Source organism: Erinaceus europaeus, chromosome 15 (genome assembly GCF_950295315.1).
Source record: "Erinaceus europaeus chromosome 15, mEriEur2.1, whole genome shotgun sequence".
Lineage (NCBI taxonomy): Eukaryota > Metazoa > Chordata > Mammalia > Eulipotyphla > Erinaceidae > Erinaceus > Erinaceus europaeus.
This window is the reverse complement of record NC_080176.1, coordinates 6,315,580-6,334,473: the sequence shown is the minus strand read 5'-3', so window position 1 is coordinate 6,334,473 and position 18,894 is coordinate 6,315,580. Positions and strand designations below refer to the sequence as shown.

The 18,894-nt window shown below is 61.4% G+C and overlaps 2 protein-coding genes across 3 annotated transcripts; both read left to right on the top strand.

Annotated features, from left to right (window-relative positions):
- The first annotated feature begins 3,888 nt into the window (after positions 1–3,888).
- MCRIP2 (MAPK regulated corepressor interacting protein 2) lies at positions 3,889–6,774 on the top strand. 2 transcript variants are annotated; one of them, XR_009544956.1, is made up of 6 exons: positions 3,889–4,021; positions 4,083–4,176; positions 5,298–5,418; positions 5,976–6,103; positions 6,246–6,347; positions 6,466–6,774. XR_009544956.1 is itself a non-coding variant. In XM_060172709.1 (5 exons), the coding sequence occupies exons 1-5, from the start codon at positions 3,970–3,972 to the stop codon at positions 6,534–6,536; spliced, it is 447 nt and encodes a 148-aa protein (XP_060028692.1). In that variant the 5' UTR covers positions 3,890–3,969; the 3' UTR covers positions 6,537–6,774. The 2 variants fall into 2 exon arrangements, 1 of the variants encoding a protein (XP_060028692.1); XM_060172709.1 differs by lacking the exon at positions 5,298–5,418 and having other exon boundaries at positions 3,890–4,021.
- Positions 6,775–7,666: 892 nt separating this feature from the next.
- WDR90 (WD repeat domain 90) lies at positions 7,667–18,838 on the top strand. Its single transcript, XM_060174100.1, has 40 exons — positions 7,667–7,984; positions 8,065–8,241; positions 8,312–8,606; positions 8,731–8,845; positions 8,936–9,003; positions 9,195–9,517; positions 9,607–9,669; positions 9,887–9,955; positions 10,279–10,389; positions 10,480–10,625; positions 10,697–10,754; positions 10,826–10,944; positions 11,054–11,197; positions 11,352–11,482; positions 11,648–11,764; positions 11,977–12,212; positions 12,286–12,425; positions 12,518–12,648; positions 12,982–13,112; positions 13,359–13,520; positions 13,606–13,734; positions 13,909–14,087; positions 14,121–14,167; positions 14,289–14,408; positions 14,488–14,637; positions 14,949–15,046; positions 15,376–15,478; positions 15,614–15,735; positions 15,840–15,999; positions 16,067–16,254; positions 16,333–16,501; positions 16,585–16,696; positions 16,770–16,941; positions 17,246–17,368; positions 17,467–17,641; positions 17,738–17,865; positions 17,958–18,092; positions 18,162–18,278; positions 18,363–18,447; positions 18,578–18,838. Exons 1-40 carry the CDS (start codon positions 7,760–7,762, stop codon positions 18,811–18,813), a joined length of 5,709 nt encoding a protein of 1,902 aa, XP_060030083.1. The 5' UTR covers positions 7,667–7,759; the 3' UTR covers positions 18,814–18,838.
- Positions 18,839–18,894: the final 56 nt, after the last annotated feature.

Sequence of the window (18,894 nt, the reverse complement as noted above, 5' to 3'; positions counted from 1 at the left end):
AAAATAATTTTTAATATATATTTTTCTGTCTTTAACTATTTATTCCCTTTTGTTGCCCTTGTTGTTTTTATTGTTGTGGTTATTATTGTTGTTGTTATTGTTGGATAGGACAGAGAGAAATGGAGAAAGGAGGGGAAGACAAAGAGGGGGAGAGATAGACACCTGCAGACCTGCTTCACCACTGCTTGTGAAGCGACTCCCCTGCAGGTGGGGATCAGAGGCTTGAACCAGGATCCTTATGCTGGTCCTTGCGCTTTGTGCCATGTGTGCTTAACCCGCTGAGCTACTGCCTGATTCTCTCTCTCTCTCTCTCTCTTTTTTTTGCCTCTAAGGTTATTGCTGGGGCTTGATACCAGCACTACGAATCCAAATCCACTGCTCCTGGAGGCCACTTTTCCCACTTCATTGCCCTTGTTGTTATTGTTGTCATAGCTGTTGTTGGATAGAGCAGAGAGAAATTGAGAGAGGAGGGGAAGACAGAGAGGAGGAGAGAAAGATAGACACCTGTAGACCTGCTTCACCTCTTCTGAAGTGAACCCCCTGCAGGTGGGGAGCTGAGGGCTCCAACCAGGATCCTTAAGCCCATCCTTGCACTTTGCACCACCTGCACTTAACCCACTGCGCTACCACCCAGCTCCCCTCTTTGGTTACTTATGGATTTTTCCCATAACAATTTAGTGGAGGAAATAGCATAGTGGTTATGCAAGGAGGCTCAGAGGTCCCATGTTCAAACCGTAGCACCACCATAAGCTGGAGCTCAGCAGATGCATCATAAAAATCATAGTTTTTACTCATTCACTAACAGGAGAAAACCAGAGCATAACTGTGGTAGCACACTCCAGGGACTGAAAATGGGAATATGGGACCTTAAAGGAATAAGTCAGCCACCCTACTGATTGTCCCACCACCCAGGTTTCCTCCTTGAAATCTTTTTTTTTTTTAATATTTATTTTATTTATTTTTTCCCTTTTGTTGCCCTTGTTTTTTTTTTTGTTGTTGTTGTTGTAGTTATTATTGTTGTTGTTGGATAGGACAGAGAGAAATGGAGAGAGGGAGGGGAAGACAGAGAGGAGGAGAGAAAGATAGACACCTGCAGACCTGCTTCACCGCCTGTGAAGCGACTCCCCTGCAGGTGGGGAGCTGGGGTTCAAACCGGGATCCTTATGCCAGTCTTTGTGCTTTGCGCCACCTGCGCTTAGCCTGCTGCACTACAGCCCGACTCCCCCTTGAAGTCTTTTAAAGAGAAAAAGGGTGGAGTGGTGGGCTGGGGAGATAGCATAATGGTTGTGCAAAAGCCTTTCAAACCTGGGGCTCTGAGGTCCCAGGTTCAATCCCCTGTACCACCATAAGCTAGAACTTAGCAGTGTTCTGGTCTCTTCCTCTCTCATGGTATCTTTCTCTCTGTATCTACTCTTTCTCACTAAAAAAAAAAAAAAAAAAAATTTTAAAAGGGTGGAGTGGGGGAGAGAACATAATTATGCAAAGAGACTCTCATGCCTGAGGTTACGAAGTCCCAGTTTCAATCCCAGGCACCACCATAAACCAGAGCTAAGAGTGTTGTAGAGGAAAACAAAACAATGTTTTCTCTCAAGGTTCATTTGCACCACAGCAGTTTAGTAACTAACTTCTTGGGAATCTGGCATGCCAGGCCTGGGCTCAGGTCAAGAGGGCTCCTGCCAGGGCTGGGGTTAGGTGGGGGTGAGTATTGCATAATGATTATGCAAAGAGACTCTTATACCTGAGGCTTTGAAATCTCAGGTTCAATCCCCAATCCCACCATAAGCCAGAGCTGAGTGGTGCTCTGGTAAAATGAATGAATAAAATATATATATATTTTTTTACCAGATATATATATATATATATATATATATATATATATATATATTTTTTTTTTTTTTTTTACCACCATAAACCAGAGCTGAGCGGTGCTCTGGTAAAAAAGAAAAAATATCTGGTAAAAAAAAAATATATATATATATATATTTTATTCATTCATTTTACCAGAGCACCGCTCAGCTCTGGCTTATGGTGGGATTGGGGATTGAAACTGGGACTTTGGAGCCTAAGGCATGAGAGTTTCTTTGCATAACCATTATGCTATCAACCCCTGCCCTGAATAAAATACCTTAAAAAAAAAAAAAGATAACCCTGGGTCCATGCTCCCAGAGGGATAGAGAATGGGAAAGCTATCGGGGGAGGGGGTGGGATATGGAGATTGGGTGGTGGGAATTGTGTGGAGTTGTACCCCTCCTACCCTATGGTTTTGTTAATTAATCCTTTCTTAAATAAAAAAAAAAGAAAGAAAAAAAAAAAAGATAGCTCTTGCCTGTTATGGAGTGCCTGGAGCAGTGAGGTTGGGCCCTCTGGGAGGGCTGGCCCCAGCTCTCTGGTGGGGAAGCCAGGCTCTCCTAGCCCCTTCCTGAACATCAGGACCCCTTTTGGCTGCTCCTCCCTTGGAGCCTATTTTAGGACTCATGGGGGGACGGGGGACTCAGAGAGGAAGTCCCAGGGCTGTGTCAGTTGGGGGGCATGTTTCTCCACTGGGACTTTGCAGGAACAGAGGCCCTCAGGACGAGCCCCTCACCAACAGAGGAACTGGCAGCCTTGGTGCTCAAGGCCACCTGCAGTAGTCCAGGCTGGTGATACAGGAATATGCTGGCACACTGCCACTGGGGGAGGGGAGAGGGAAGGGGACAGCTGAGGGAGGTGTGTGGGTTGCTTAGGCTTGGCTCCCCGCACATGCTCCTGACTAGGAAACAGACTTTCTTTTTTTTCTTTAATTTCTTTATTGGGGAATTAATGTTTTACATTCAACAGTAAATACAATAGTTTGTACATGCATAACATTTCCCAGTTTCCCATATAACAATACAACCCCCACCAGGTCCTCTGTCATCCTTCTTGGACCTGTATTCTCCCCACCCACCCACCCCAGAGTCTTTTACTTTGGTGCGATACACCAATTCCATTTCAGGTTCTACTTGCGTTTTCTTTTCTGATCTTGTTTTTCAACTTCTGCCTAAGAGTGAGATCATCCCATATTCATCCTTCTGTTTCTGACTTATTTCACTTAACATGAACTTTTCAAGGTCCATCCAAGATCGGGAGACTTTCTTTTCTGGGGCACAGGCTTATCCAGGGCGACAAGACCCTTGTCCTGCAGATTTGGTTAGAACAGGACTTAGCTAAAGGGCTGCCGGGAAGGGGTGGGGGTGGGGTGGGGGGGGGACCAGAAGTAGGAAACCCAGCTCCGCCAGGGTCTCTGAGCACCCTGGGTGATGGCACAAGGGACTCTGGAAGAATGAAGACTCAGCAAGTGGGGTTCCTCCTATTGGTCACCCTGGCCCCCTCAGAACTCTCTGAGCCTCACTTGGGGTGTGAAAGAATGGCAAGCAGGCCCTGGAACTGGGGTGTGGGTGGTGGGGGACTAGGATGCTTTGCTGAAGGAACCCCAATGCCAAAAGCCCCTCACTCTGGGGCTAGCTGGGCGTTTTATCCATGGAGCAACACAGGAGCGCCAGGGCCCCTCAGATTCTCAGGAACCAGCCCTGTGTGGTACACAGTCCACCTGCCAGGCGCTGCCTATCATGGTGCAGCTGCTTTGGCCCCAGATGGTGCCTCCGGAGGTCTGGGGTGCGATGGGGTGGGGTGGGGTGGAGGTGAGTGGGGCTGTTTTGTCTACCTATGGCCGAGGCCACGCAGAAGGAGCACTGGAGGGAGGCCGGGGAGACCTCGCGCGCGGGGATACTTGCACCCCTGTCCTCAGGTCTCGAGGTCCCAGGGGTGGGCGGGCAAATCGAGACTCCGCCCCGCCCCGCAGGCCTCCCCAAGGTCGGAGCACTAGCTCTCGGGCACCGCGGTCTCTTTAAGGTCGGGGGGCGTGTATAGCCCCGCCCACATCCCCGCCCCGCCTTAAAGGGGCCGCCGGCGGCCGGCGGTACGCAGGGCGCAGGCTCGCAGCGGCGCGGCATGTACACTCTGGCTAAGGGGCCCAGCAAGCTGGTGGCGCAGCGGCGCTCAGGTGCGCAGGCGGGCGGGGGGTGGTCCGCCCGGGGCCTGGCTGACGCGCGCTCCCCCCGCAGGTCCCCCGCAGCAGCAGGTGGACAGCCGGCTCGGAGAGCTCCTGAAATGCCGGCCGCCCGCGCCGCCCCCTCCGGGGCCCTGGCCGCTGCCCAGGTGAGGCCCAACCCGCAGGTGACCTTGGGGAGGTCGGCGCCCCGGGCCCGGGGCCCGAGAGAAAGGTGTGTGCGCGACCTAGGGCGCCCGGACGATGCACGTGGGCCCCGGCCGTGACCCGGGCGTCCACCCCGCGCTGACCTTCGCCTGCCCGGCCCTCGCTGGTCTGCGGCGCTCCTGACCGGGTGACGCCCCCGGGCTGGGGTGCGCTGCCGCGCCTGGCTTGGGGGCGCCTCTTCAGGGCCCTCCTGCTGAGAGAGCCGACCCTCCTGGGGCTACAGGCGCTTCCTGGAGTTGGGGGCTCTCCTGCGCCTGGGTAGGGACGGGGACTGACGCCGCACCCTCTAAGCTCACCGAGCCCGCTGGCTACCGCACGGGCAAAGCTGGGAACCGCAGGCACACACAGTCCCCAACAGTGAGCACAAACCTGGTGACCTCCGGGTGCAGGCGGGGCGGGTTTGCTGGCTCCCTCTGCCCGTCTGCTTACCCCTGGGGCCTTTTCTAGTCCTTTTGCTGCTGTGATCTGTAGCTGTCTACTTTCATGCTGACTTGGGGGGATGTCTAGAGGCAGTGGCAGACCCCCAAGTTCACGACTGGCCTGGTCTGCCAGGGTTGCTGGATGGGGCAGTGTGGCCATGTCCCCCGGGTGCTGGAGACCCCACCTCGGAGCATGGAGGCTTGGGATCGGGATGGGGGGGGTCTTGGCTTTGGGGTTCTGACAAGCTTGCAGCCCATACTCAGGCCTGTGGCCTTGGACAAGTCACATCCCTTTGAAAGTAGGCAACTGAAGGCCCGGGGAGAGGCCATTCTGGTGTCATTGGCAGTGTCCCTGTGATGGTTACAGGGGGGCCTTGTCTAGTCCACACATGGCTCTGTCCCAGGGGTCCTTGCCCCTCTCCCGTTCACCCAGATCCCACTCCTGCCCCTTTTCCTTCTCCCACGTCCAGCCTGTAGTGTCCCAGAGTTTTGATCTGTCCTGAGACTGCTTGAGTTGAGGGCAAGACCTTGGATCCCCTAGGTGGACCTCAGGCCTTGGGGAGCCCTGTTTTTCCCCTTAATTATCTGCAACCACTGGAGCTGGTGGGAAGGGGTATCCTTCAAGATGCTCCTCTCTATTTTAGTGCCCCTCTCAGCCAAGGAGGACCCCCGCCTGAGCCCCGGAGAGCCAGCAGGCCGGCGGGACCGCGAGTCCCTGGTGGAGCAGCACGAGCAGCCCAGGACTCCCGGCGCCCACCTCCTGCTGTAGGTGCGCCTGCTCCCTCCTGCCAGGCAGGGTGCCAGCCCTCACCATGCCCACCGGCCGGCTTCTCAGTGTGCCCACCTCAGGCGGGAATGCGGCCCACTGTGGGGCTGTATGGCTGGGCTGGGTACGGTATGGGCAAGGCCTCCCTGTGCTGTTTGGCCAGGCCAGGAGCTATCCTTCGGGCTCCTCATGTAGACCTAGGGCAGCCAGGCAGAGAGAAGGGCAGAGACTGTCAGGTTCCTGCCACACTGGCACAAGGAGAACACTTATGTGGGGGGACCGAGGGACCTGGTGCATGGGAAGGTCTGAACCTGGGCTTCTGGAGGCCTGGCCAGTCCAGGAGAAGCAGGTGGTAGTGGATATGCCCGAGAACCTCTTGGTGGGACACAGCTGGTGGCTGCCCCAGGCTGTGATCTCAGACTGCCTGTGGGTGGAGCAGCTGGGGCTCAGCCTGGTTCAGTACAACCTCCAGGTAGGGTTTGGCATGGGCTGGTGGGAGTGGCCACACAAAAGCCAGATTTGGGGCTGTTGTCAACCATATCCTCCTTTCCTGCAGTCCGGGGCCAAGGCTTGTGTTCAACAGGGTGAATGGCCGGAGGCCCCCTGCCACCTCCCCGTCCCTCGAGGGCCCTCAGGAAGCCTACACACTGGCCCACGAGGAGAATGTTCGCTTCGTATCAGAAGGTAGTGGCTGCGGTGTGTCTGTCACCTGGGTCTGGTCAGAGCCTGGCTTTCTAGATCGCCTGCTCATTTGCCTTGCGCTGGGTTTTGGGATGGAGTCCAGTGGTGCCAGGAGCCCAGCTCAGTCCAACACCTTCCTCCACAGCCTGGCAGCAAGTGGAGCGGCAGCTGGGTGGTGGCCCAGCCGGTGAGGGAGGCTTCAGACCTGTGCAGTACGTGGAGAGGACCCCCAACCCTCGGCTGCAGAGTGAGTCAATCCCCTGACCTAGACCTACAAGGGGACTAGGGGCTGGGGACTGGGGAGGGTGCTTCAGCTGAGGGTTGCCACTGGAGACCTCCCTGTTCAGCCTCTGCTCTGCCTGCAGATTTTGTGCCCATCGACCTGGATGAATGGTGGGCACAGCAGTTCCTGGCTAGAATCACCAACTGTTCCTAGCACTGAAGGCCGACCCACGGGCAGCCATCGCCTCAGGACTACACCAAGCCAACCAGGCCTGGCCGTGTGCCGGCCACACCTGAAGTGCCAGCGTTTGGACTTTTGTACCTGATGACCCCCGACCTGGCTGTGCAGGGGGTCGGGGGAACTGTCTGACCTCAGTCCTGCTCACTGTGCCAGAGACTGGCCCCTGGGGCTGGCAGGGAGCTTCTCCAGGCTAATAAAGTGAGAAACTGCCCTTGGGAGTGGCATTTACTTGGTGTGTGGAGAGTGGGTCTCAGAGGTCCCCCAGAGCGCAGCCCTGCAGAGACCCAGACAAACAGATGGGTCTCTGGACCCAGGCCTGTAACAGTGCCACCCCACCTGCCTACTGCTTCCAACTGTTAGGCAGGTGCTGGCCAGAGGCTCAGAAGTGGCTTCACTGGCTCATGGGGTCTTGGCCCCGACACTGGGTGTGGGTGTGAGGATGGGGCTCAGCTCCGCTCCCATGGGACAATGGCCTCCCTGCGGACGGGATGACCTTGGCTGACCGGGGCCTTGTGTGCTGGAAGTGGCAGGGGGAACCAGAAGCGGTGGTGGGTGTGGATGGCCCTGCCAATGAATGGGGGAGTCGCACATAGGAGAGTTGAGTTTGTCTGGAGGATGTAGCCCTCACCAGGACACACGGCGGCTTTGCCTGGAGCTGCCTGGCTGGCCCAGGAGTGACCCGCAAGACTTCCCGCGGAGGGAGGCAGCATTGGGCTGTGTAGGCTGGGGGACCCCAGACAACGAGGATGACAGGCCCCAGGAGGAAGGTCCAGGCTGCCCCACCCCCGCTGCAGGCACGTGTCATGGCCCCGCCCCAGAGTGACCATTCGGCCACGCCTTCCCCTGCAACACGTGTTCTTCACTAGACCTACCCCAAAGCCCGCCTCCCGCGTTGCCCCACGTGATCACTGGAGGCGTTGTGAACCACGTGGTTCGTTTTGGCCCCGCCCACACAACCGGGAAACGGGGGGTGCCGTGCTCACTCTGGCCCCGAAGTGGCCCCGTAGCTAGGCGTGCTGCAGGCCCCGCCTCCAGCGGTAACCACGTGGTTTCCATGACCCCGCCCATACAGGGCGGGTGCTCAGCCCAGGCTAACTCCGGAAGTGGCGCCGTTGCTAGGGGGCCGTTGCTAGGCGCGCTGCGTAGCCTACGTGGGGGTGCGCGCGACAGTGGCGGGAAGCTCGAGCTGTGGAGCCATGTCACGAGGTAGCAGGCGGGGGCGCAGGCCGGGAGGCTCTGTGCGGAGCCCGGGTGTTGGAGGGTTTGAGGACGCAGGGATCATGCAGTCTGGGGGCCAGGCATCGCGCGCAGCCCCCTGGGTCTCCCCAGCATGGCAGCACCCGTTCGTCAACGTGTTCAGACACTTCAAGGTGGACGAGTGGAAGCGCTCCGCCAAGGAGGGCGACGTGGCTGCGGTGATGGTGAGGGCGAGGCTCCTCGGGCGGGAACACGGAGCCCGGCGCCCCCACCCTGCGTGAGGAGGCTCCTGCTGTGCCCGCAGGACGGAACCCTGAAGCGCAGCGTGTACCGCGTCCGGGGCGCTGTGTCAGCCAGCAACTACGTCCAGCTGCCCCAGACCAGCTCGCAGTCGCTGGGGCTGACCGGCCGCTACCTGTACGTGCTCTTCCGGCCGCTGCCGGCCAAGCACTTCCTCATCCACCTGGACGTGGCCGCTGAGGTCAGCGCACCTCCCGGGGCGGCCCTGGGTCCGGCCCTGCGGCCTTAGCTCACGCCGCGCTACCCCGCAGGATGGCCAGGTGGTGCGAGTGTCCTTCTCCAACCTCTTCAAAGAGTTCAAGTCCACAGCCACTTGGCTCCAGTTCCCCTTCGTCTGTGAGGTGGGGGCGTCGGGGAGAGGTAATGGGAGGGTGGCCAGGGAGGGGCTGCCCCCTTTGGCTCCCCGCTGGACCTGCCTGCAGCTGGACCTTCGGGACACCCTCCTGCTCTACCTGAACCGGCGCTACGGGCACCTCAAGAGCGTCCGCCTGTGTGCCAGTCTGTTGGTCAGGAACCTGTACACCAGCGACCTGAGTTTTGACCCTGGTGAGCTGGTCTCCCTGCGCCCCTGGCTCCGGGGGTGGTACCCAGGGTCCCTTGGTGCTGGGTCACACCGGGGCTGGCAGGGAGCGGAGGGTCCTCTTGCCCCCAGCAGCTCTGGTCTCCGTAGCTGTCACTGTCGTGGAGGCCCGACGTGCCAAGTTGGCCGTCACCCCCGTGCCTCGAGAGATGGCATTCCCTGTGCCCAGCGGGGAGAGCTGGCACGACCGCTATGTCCACGTCCGGTGAGCGGTTTTGCCGACCCGAGGAAGGTGGGTGGAGCAGGTGGGCGCACATGGCTGCCCAACGCCTGACCTCGCCCCCCCCCCCCCCAGGTTTCCGGGCGACGGCTTGAAAGTGCCCTCTGGAGTAAACCAGAAAAGCCCAGCTTCTCCTGAGGCAGGTGGGCACGCGGGCTGTGGACTTGGTGGGCAGGGGAGGTTTGGGGCATTCCCGGTGGTGCCAGCTTCCCAGGGGGGTCTGGGGTGCAGCCACAGCAGGTGAGGCTGGCTGCCAGTCTGCCTTTCTGGGAGCCCGAGGCCAGCTCACGCTGCCTGCTGTCCAGCGTGTCTTCTGCCCTGTGCTCCCCTGCAGTGTTCCCAGGCCGCAGACCCCAGCTTCTCCCCCGGCGGGGAGCGTCCAGCACCCCTCAGGATAGTGAGGCCCAGAGGCCTGGCCACACGGTTGTGAGTGCCGCTGTGTCCCTGGGCTGCGGTGAAGGGGGCCCCTCAGCTCTGAGGGCTCAGGCCCCCTTAGCACCCAGATCCCTTGCTGAAGGCAACCCGGCTGGTGTGCATCTGTGTGACTTCAGTGTGGGTGGCCCCCACTGCCCAAAGCGCTCGTCCTCATCCTCGGCTGGCAGCAATAGCCGTAAGCTTGCCCACCTGCCCACTGTGATGTCCCTGTCTGCTCACCAGGTGAGTTATTTTGAAAGGTGGGGGATCTCCTAAGGTGGGTGATGATGTGTGTGGGCCATGGAGGCCCTGAATACCCCTCCCCCGCTCAGCCTTCAGGCAGTGAGCAGAGCTGGCAGGAGGTGGCAGGGGACAGGACCTCGCCCAAACAAACGGTGAGCTAGGTTGCTCCCAGCCCCACGCCACCATTCTGGGCGGCCCTGGCCCGGGAAGGCAGGACCTGGGACCCTCAGGGTTGGGCAGTGTGGCTTGCATCCTGACTTAGTGGTGGGGGGTACAGAGACCACCCAGACAACTTTCTTGGGGAGGAACTGGCCTGGGGTGGGGGCGGTGGGCACACTTTGTGGGTCTCACCGTGAGTTTCTGTCTTAGAGCTTTCTCCCAGATCCTCTTCTAAGGCTCAAGGGAGTCATCGGATTTGGGGGCCATAGCACCAGATGGGTGAGATTACCCCAGACCTGGAGAGCGCCTTCCTCCTCGCCTTCTGGGCGTGCCCAGCTATGGGAGCTGGGTCTGTGCGGTGGTGGTGGTGGTGGTGCCTCTGATCTCCTGGACTCCAAGTCCCGTATATTGGAGGCAGTTGAGAGGATATCCCAGGCGTGGGTGTGTGTGAGCAGGAACGTGTGCAGGCGCGTGTGCCTTCAGGCCTTAAGGAGGCAACATGGGCTCACGTGTGTGCAGGTGTCTGTAGGAACAGAGGAGTCTGGGGTCCGTACAGGTGTGCACAGGAGCCAGCTGTGTTCTCGGGCTCTGCCTTCACATAGGCCCTGTGGATAGAGAGCGGCACCTCGGTCCTCTACCCCTGCCACGCCGTCATTGTGCTTCTGCAGCTTGACAGCCGGGAACAGCGCTTCCTTCTTGGCCACACGGACAAGGTGGGGGCCTGGGGCCTGGGGCCTGGGGTGGCAGCTCCTGTAACGCAAAGCCTGACATCACCCCCCAACCTCCCACCCCCCACTCCTCAGGTCTGTGCCATGGCTCTGGATGGGAGTGGCTCAATGTTGGCCTCCGCCCAGGCCCGGGCCCCCAGCATGGTCCGCCTCTGGGATGTTTGCAGCGGGGACTGTCTGTCCCTGTTCCGGACCCCGACCCATACCATCAGTGCTCTCAGGTGGGTCCAGGGCCCAAGGGATGTGGGGGCAGCCCTGGCAGTGCTGACCCATGTGGTGCCTTTGTTTACAGCCTGTCCCACAGTGGGGCGCTGCTCTGTGGAGTTGGCAAAGACCGCCATGGCCGGACGGTGAGGGCAGTAGGCATCTGGAGGGAGGGGCGGGGGGGGTGGGCAGTGTGGCTCAGCCAGGCTTCCTGCAGGTGGTGGTGGCATGGGGCACTGAGCAGGTGCGTCGCAGTGGTGAGGTGGTCCTGCTGGCCAAGGTACACACAGACGTGGACATCCAGGCGTTTGAGTTCTCCTGCTTTGATGAGACCAGGTGACCGCAGGCTGCCTCTCGTCCTTAGCTCGGGCCCCAGCCCCCTGCCCCTTGGGCTCTCCCCCACCCAGGGCTTGGCAGGGAGCGCGTACACACTCCCTTTTTGCAGGATGGCGTCCTGTGGACGGGGTAGCGTTCGGCTGTGGCGGCTCCGAGGTGGGGAGCTGCGCTCCTGCTCCGTGGACCTGGGGGAGCACCACGCACTGGACTTCACTGACCTGGCCTTCGGGCAGACCCCAGACAGCCACGCACTGTGAGCCCCAGCGCTGTCCTCTGACTCTCCTTGCACATAGCACTATGTGTACTTAACTGGGTGTGCCACCACTCGCCTTCCTTGTCCTCTGACTCTCTTGACTGAGCCGGCCTCGCTCTTGCCCTGGCTTCACCTGTCCTTCCACTACCCACAGCTATGTGAGTGGTCCCAGTGGCCACATCCTGGAGGTGGATGTCCAGCGCTTGGCTGTACAGCATGCCCGCCGCCTGCTGCCCAACCTGACCCCTGGAAGCCCCACTCCCCACAGGCAGACCTTCAGCTCAGGTAGGTGGTGCCCCGCCTCGCACCGCGTGTCCCAGTGCGGGCCTCAGCCCAGCTGCATCCTCTGTACAGACTCAACTCCCATATATGGGACTGCTCTTGGCACTCCCCCTCTCTCCCACTTCGTGCTCAGTCCCATTTCTGGGGGCTGACACCATCTCCCCCTAGGCTCTGCTGTTGCCATCTACAGCCTCAGCATACAAGGGGCCCTGTGCGCTGTGGGCTCTGAGGACGGCTTGCTGCGCCTCTGGCCCCTGGACTTCTCCTCAGTGCTCTTGGAGGCAGGTGAGGCTGGAACCCAGTGCAGGGTTGGGGCACGGCTCCAGACGGGTGTAATCCCTGGGATCTGAGGGGCTGAGCCTGGGGTTTTATTGTCGGGGGCTGCTCAGTGAGGGGCTATTGGCTGCAAGTGAACAGTTTTTCATGCTCTGAGGCCAGGGGCAACACGGTCCCTCTGTGGCTGGGCGAGGGGGGGTCATTGTCCCTTGGTCCTGCAGAGCACGAGGGCCCAGTCTGTACCGTGAGCATCAGCCCCGATGGCCAGCGTGTGCTCTCCACCACCTCCCTGGGCCAACTGGGCTTCCTGGACGTGCTGTCACGGGAGTACCACGTGCTGGTACGCTCCCACACTGCCCCAGTGCTGGGCTTCGCCATGGACGGTAGCCAGGGCCAGCTGGCCACTGTGTCCCAGGATGGTACGGTCCGAATCTGGGATCTGCAGACCCAGCAGCAGGTGGGTGAGATGGCAGAGGCAGTCAGGGATGGGCCTCCCTCTCTGTGCTGGTGTTCATGCTGTCTGCTCTCAGCTGTACGACTTTGTGTCACCTGCGGACGTGCCGTGTGCTGTGGCCTTCCACCCCAAGCGGTCGGCCTTCTTCTGTGGCTTTACCAGCGGGGCCGTGCGTGTCTGCAGCCTGAAAGTCCCTGAGGTCCTGGAGGAGCACCGGTCAGCACCTCCCCCCAGCATGGTGGCTGTGGGTCCCCGGGCAAGGGGATGGCAGTGCCCCAGGCCCAGGCATGTGTCCCCATGTGCTCCAGGTGCCACCAAGGAACCATCACTGGTCTGGTCGCCAGCCCTGATGGTAGCTACCTGTTCAGCTCCTGCTCTCAGGGTACCCTGGCCCAGTACCACTGTGCCGACCACCCAAGTCGCGTGCTGCGGAGGGCAGGTCAGTCCCCGCCTGGCCTCGCCCACCTCTCGGGGTGCAACAGCTTGGGGACTCCAACCTCCCACCTTGGTAGTGCAGTACCTTCTGTGGCTCTGCCACCCACGCCCCAGAACACGTGTAGCTTCAGGGTTTGCCATACCACCAGAGCGGCAGACCGCGGGGGCCAGCACCTTCCCTGCCCAGGGTGGGATGTCCAGGAGGCCCCACCCCTATTCCAGGAGCCTGTGCTGTAGGTCTGCTTGGCGGGTTGCTGGACTCGGGGTGGGGCCCTCCTGGATTCCCTGTCTTGTGTTTGACCCCCGTCACAGCTGACCACCCCCATCCTGTCACCAGCTGACATGGTGTGGCGGGCCACCCCCTTAAGTCCCAACGCCCTAGCTGTTAGTGGAGATAGCCGCCTGCTGGCCTTTGTGGGCCCCTCGCCACACACGGTGACAGTTGCCAAAGCAGCCTCCTTGGATGAGGTGAGTCAGCAGGACCCCCTGTGTCGCCTGGCCAGCACACCTCACCAGGTTCCCAAGGCACCACCATGTGTCTACCCAGCATCTGGGTGGTCAGGGCGGGGGGGGGGGGGCGTGCTCACATGGGGAGGCAAACCTGTAGCTCTGGGACGCTCAGGATCTGCCAGGTTGGGATTGGGTTTGGGGTGGGGGAGGGTTCCCCAGTCTCCTCTGCTTGGGGTCACAGCCATGCTCCACACCCTCTCATAGCTGCTGCGGGTGGATGTGAGTGCCCTGGACTTGACTAGTGGCCGCCTGGACTTCGCTGTGGCTGTGAGCTTTGGCCCAGTCCCTCCCGGCCACCTGTTGGTGTCCACCTCCTCCCCCACAGTCTTGGTGCTGGATTCCGTGACGGGCCGTGTGCTCCGGGAGGTGAGCTGGCCCCACGGCACTGGGAGGACAGGAGGGAGGTCAGGAGTGGGTTCCCAGTGACCCCCACTGGAATGCTTTTTCACAGCTGAGTGGCCTTTACCCCGCGGGCTGTCCCTCCTTGGCACTTAGCGGGGATGCCCGCTTCCTGCTCATGGCCGCTGACCAGGCTGTCAAGGTGTGGGAGCACTCCACGCAGGCTGGCCCCAGTTGCCAGGTGTGTGGTGGTCCTGGAGCTGGTGCTCTGGGGGCTGGGGGTGCCGCCAGGTGTGTGTGTGGGGGGGGTCCTCAGGCTTGCTGGGCCTAGTGCTCTGAGGAGCCAGGGCTCACGGTCCCCCCAGATGAGGGGTAGTGGGTTCCCAGGCCTGTCTCAGGCTGAGTGTCACCCCAGGTGTACATTGGCCACTCGGAGCCGGTGCGGGCTGTGTCCTTCACCCCTGACCAGCGGCAGGTCCTCAGTGCAGGGGACGCCGTCTTCCTCTGGGATATCCTGGTTCCTGCTGAGTGCTCGCCCCCGGGAAGGCAAGTTCCGCCCCCACACGTCACTGACCTTCTGTGGCCAAGCCTCTTGTGACATGACCCTCCTGACCCTTGCTCTCATCTCTCCAGTATCCCAGGATCACCTAGGGTCCCCCTGGCTCCTGAGACTGGTGAGTAGGTTCACAAGGAGCCATCCTTGCGGGCACAGTGACCCTGGAGCTGTTCCTCTGGGTGGCCTGGTGCCCCACAGACCCTCCCTGGGCCCCCACAGGCAGCTCCTTCTGTCCCCAGGCCCAGGTGCAGCCCAGCTGGAGAGTGCAATGCCTGAGGTTGGTGGGGACCCCCTGCAGCAAGTACCCACCCCTGCCCAGGTCTCTCAGTCCTGGCTGGGCCTCCTCACTAGCAGTGAAGGTGAGGATGGGGAGCCAGTGGGGTTTGAGCAGGGCATGGGGCTGTCTTCTGCTCTCACTTTCTCCACCCCAACCCCCAGGCACCTCCTCCGATTCAAGAGAGGCTGTCCAGCAGAGCCCTGGCCTACCGGGGCTGCACCAGGTCCCTGACCCACCTGCACTGGTGCAACAGGCTGACAGGACCGCCACCAGGGGATGCAACTGTGCTCCGTGCCCCCACAGCTGGCTCAGTAAGCAGGAAGGTGGCAGGCTTTGGAGGCCCCTCTGACTGCGGCCCTAAGGGCTGTCCATCTAACCAGGGTCCCTGTGATGTGGGTGGTAGTAGAGAGTCCCCTGGTGTTTGGGGCTTGTGAGGTGCCATCCTGGGGCCTGAAGGCTGGACGGGATTTCTCACTAGGCTGCTCACAGCTCCACTGTCCAGTCAGTGCCTGGTCCAGCTGGGCTGTGTCCTGGACTACTCTCCCCCTTTCCTGTCTCCTGCCATGCTCCAAGAGTCCCTAGACCTTACCAGCTCTGCCTGGCCCCTGCCTTCCCCTGCCAGCTGCCCGGAGCCCCAGGAAGGCCGAGGCCCTGCCTGTTACCCGCCCAGATTGCTACAAACACTTTACCGCGCGCTATAAGGTTTCTCAGCCTGCCAAGGTCAGCCCTGCTGTGTGCCCAGGGGTGTGTCTTCCACCAGTAAACATGGGGTCCCTCTCTGTATACCCCTCACCAGGCTGGTCACAGTTCTGCTGCCCAGCCTGTGCCTGGTCCAACTCTGGCCGTGTCCCCACCACCCTCTAAAGGCCCCAGACCTTGCTAGCTCTGTCCGGCCTCCCTGAATTACAGGCCCTTCCCGTTCTACCTCACTGTGCCCCAAAGTGATCTCCTGGGCTTCTGAGGTCCACATTCCTCCTCCCACTTCCTTCTGAGGAGCCAGTCCAGGGCCTGGGGCCTGAACACCAGTGTTCTGGGTCCACTTCTTCCAGAGTGTCTCCCGCCCCCCAGCTGGCAGCGAGCAGCTGCTCCTGAAGGCTGTGGTGGGCTACAATGGGAATGGGCGCGCCAACCTGGTCTGGAGTCCTGACACAGGTAACTGGCCTCGAGGTGGGGGGGAGGGGGGCACAAGCTTCATTTTCACCCCTACCACATCCAGCAGGAATGTTCTAGAAGGGTTGAGCGAGGCCTTGGTCGTCATTTGTCAGCTCACACTCCCCTCACACACAGGGTTCTTCGCCTACACGTGTGGCTGCCTGGTCGTGGTGGAGGACCTGCACTCCGGTGCCCAGCGACACTGGGTTGGCCACCCAGAGGAGGTCTCCACGCTGGCCCTCAGCCACAATGCCCAGGTACCACCCTGCATGCCAGGGATGCCCAGGGACAGTGGTGTCCGGGACAGGAGGACTGTGTTACCAGCCGCCGGCACCCCTCTGACACAGCCCTTCTACCCTAGATCCTGGCCTCCGCCTCTGGCCATGGCCCCGCTGCGCCCCAGTGCCACCTCTACCTCTGGGACGTCCCTAGTGGCAGCTTCCAGCAGCTGCGCAAGCACCACCATAGTGCAGTGCAGGCCCTGGCCTTCTCGCCGGACGACCGGTTCCTCATCACGCTGGGTGAGTGGGTAGGCAGGGACTCTGGGCCGGGTGGCCTGGAGACCGGCTGACACGGCTTCTCTCCCAGGGGACTACTGCGACCGTGCCCTGGCCCTGTGGAGCACGGCCACCTGTGAGCTCCTGGCCTCCACCGTCCTCCTGGAGCCAGCGCACAGTGTGGCCTTCAGTCCCTGGGATGCAGGTCGGCTGGCCTGTGTGGGCCCAGCTCTCACCTTCTGGCGGCTGCAGCAGCATGGGGCCAGCACCGGCCTGCAGGTGGAGGGCTCACGGGAGGTCCTGGGGCTGGGCCTCGTGGGTGGTGGCGTCCTCACTAAGCCGGTCCCCCCTCCCCAGGTGCACCAGGCACCCGTACCGAAGGCAGTGGGGGTGGGGGAGCTGACTTCCATGTGCTTCGGAGCCGAGCCCCTGCTCTACTGTGGCTCCAACTGCGGCCAGGTCTGCGTCTGGGACATGCTTGCTCAGCGCTGCTTCCTGACCTGGGAGGCCGACGATGGAGAGATCGGTGTGTGCCTGGCAGTAGCAGCAGACTCCCTGAGAGCCCCCCATGTGAGGCTAGGGGCAGGGCTCACACTGCTCTACCTGCAGGGGTGCTGCAGTGCTCAGGCACCCGGCTGGTCAGCGGCAGCAACACCCGGCGACTGCGGCTGTGGGCTGTGGGGGCCGTGCAGGAGCTGTGCTGCAGGGGCTCAAGTGCCAGGTGAGCTGTGGCCTGACGGGAAGGGGGCCCCACAGGGACTCGGCCGACCCACACCAGCACGACATCCACCCAGGTCCAGCTCCGTGTCCATGGAGCGAGAGCTGAGCCTGGATGGGGCGGTGGTGAGTGCTGTCTTCCACGGGAGCATGGACATGGGCGTTGTGGGCACCACGGCAGGCACACTGTGGTACGTCAGCTGGGCCGAGGGCACCAGCACACGCCTCGTCAGCGGCCACCGCAGCAAGGTGAGGCCCCAGACAGCCAGAGCCCTGCTCCTGCGGCTGGTTCTGAGCTCAGGGATGTTGAGACTCTCAGGAGGAGGACTCTGCCTCCAAGAATGAACCACCCTTCAGCCAGCAGCCCACTAGCAGCCATTCATACGCCACATTGAGACTCCGTGCACTGTTGCCTGAAGGCTGACTGTGTGTGGAGGGGAGGGAGGCTTGGGCAGGACTCGGAAAGGCCCACGAGCCTCAGGTAGGGGGCAGCCTGGCGCAGGGTCTGTCCCCTCCACTGAAGGAGGACAGCGCCTCAGGCTGCTTCCCGCAGGTGAACGAGGTGGCCTTCAGCCCTGACGAGTCCCACTGTGCCACGTGCGGGGAAGACGGGAGCGTGCGAGTGTGGGCCCTGGGCAGCATGGAGTTGCTCATCCAGTTCCAGGTGCTTAACCAGGTAGGCCGGCCTCCTGCTGCTGCCAGGGCGGGCACCCTCCTGTGTTGATCCGCAGCCTGGGAGTGTGACACCCTCATGCTTCCCCCATGGGTCCCCAGAGCTGCCTCTGCCTGGTGTGGAGCCCCCCGTCCTGTGGCAGGCCGGAGCAGCAGCAGGTGGCGGCGGGCTACAGCGACGGCACCCTGCGTGTCTTCAGCATCTCACGCACGGCCATGGAGCTCAAGATGCGCCCGCACGCGGTTGCACTGACGGCCATTGCCTTCTCCACAGACGGTGGGGCCTGCCCACTAGGCCACATGGGGTTGGGGGGGTGGGGGGGATAGGAGCTGGGGCTCACCTGCTATAGCGTGTGACCTCTGCCTGGTTTAGGTCAGACCCTCCTGTCCGGAGACAAAGACGGGCTGGTGGCTGTGAACCGCCCCCGCACCGGGATGACCCTGCGTGTGCTGCGTGACCACCAGAGTGCCCCCATCTCCACTCTCCAGAGCACGGGCAAGGTGTTATCTGTCAGGGAACCTGTGGGTGGGAGCTGGGGTGGGGGGGACCCGCGGGTGGGCACAGGAGGCACCTACCAGTCCTTGCTCCCCAGCCCGGAGAGGTTGGAGTGGACCTGTGGCTAGCGGCCAGTGGGGACCAGCGGGTCAGCGTCTGGGTGTCAGACTGGCTGCGGGACCGATGTGAGCTGCACGACTGGCTTAGCTTTCCGGCACCTGTCATCCCGGAGGTGAGGGTGTCCCCGAGGCTGCGGGTGGGATAGATGCTGTTTCCCAGCCACAGCTGCCCCCCTCCACAGGCCGCCCACCCTCCACCTTCGCTGGCCGCCTTCTGCCCCTGGAACCCAGCACTGCTGGTGTGTGCGGGCCTGGGCTCGGACCCCCAGCTGCTCTTCTACAGCCTTCGGAGGAAGCAGGCATGCGAGCCAGTGTGGGGGCAGGGCTGGGCTGGGCAGGGTGGAGTCAGCCCCAGGCCCATGCACTGACCTGCCCATCTGCAGGTGGTGCGGACTGTGCCGCTGCCCTGCTTTGCCATCTCCCTGAGCCTGTCCCCCAGCCCCTGCGTCCTGGCCATCGGCTTTGCTGGTGAGTGACAGGCTCACCTCTCATCCCCGTTCCTCGCCTGGTGCCCGTGTTTTCCTCATGAGTGGGGTGAGGGGACCGCCTGCACAGGCTCTCCTGCCTGAGATGCCCTGCTGCCATGCCTCACCCACAGAGCGCCTACTGAGCCTGCTGGATTGTGCGTCGGGAGCCTGGCAGGACTTCTTGGCCCATGAGGACGGGGTGCAGCTGTGCCGGTTCACCCCGTCTTCGCAGCTGCTCTTCACAGCCGCACACAGCGAGATCCTGGTGTGGGAGGTCTTTGCGGGAGTGTCGGCCACGTGTGTCTGCCAGGACCCGGATGGCCTGTGGTTGGAGGGGTCCTCACGTGTAGCTTCCTTGTCCACCTGAACAAATAAACGTGTTTGGCTTCGCAGTGCTGTGTGTGATTTGCCCCCCGACACACACACCTCGGCAGGTGCCACACCTGGA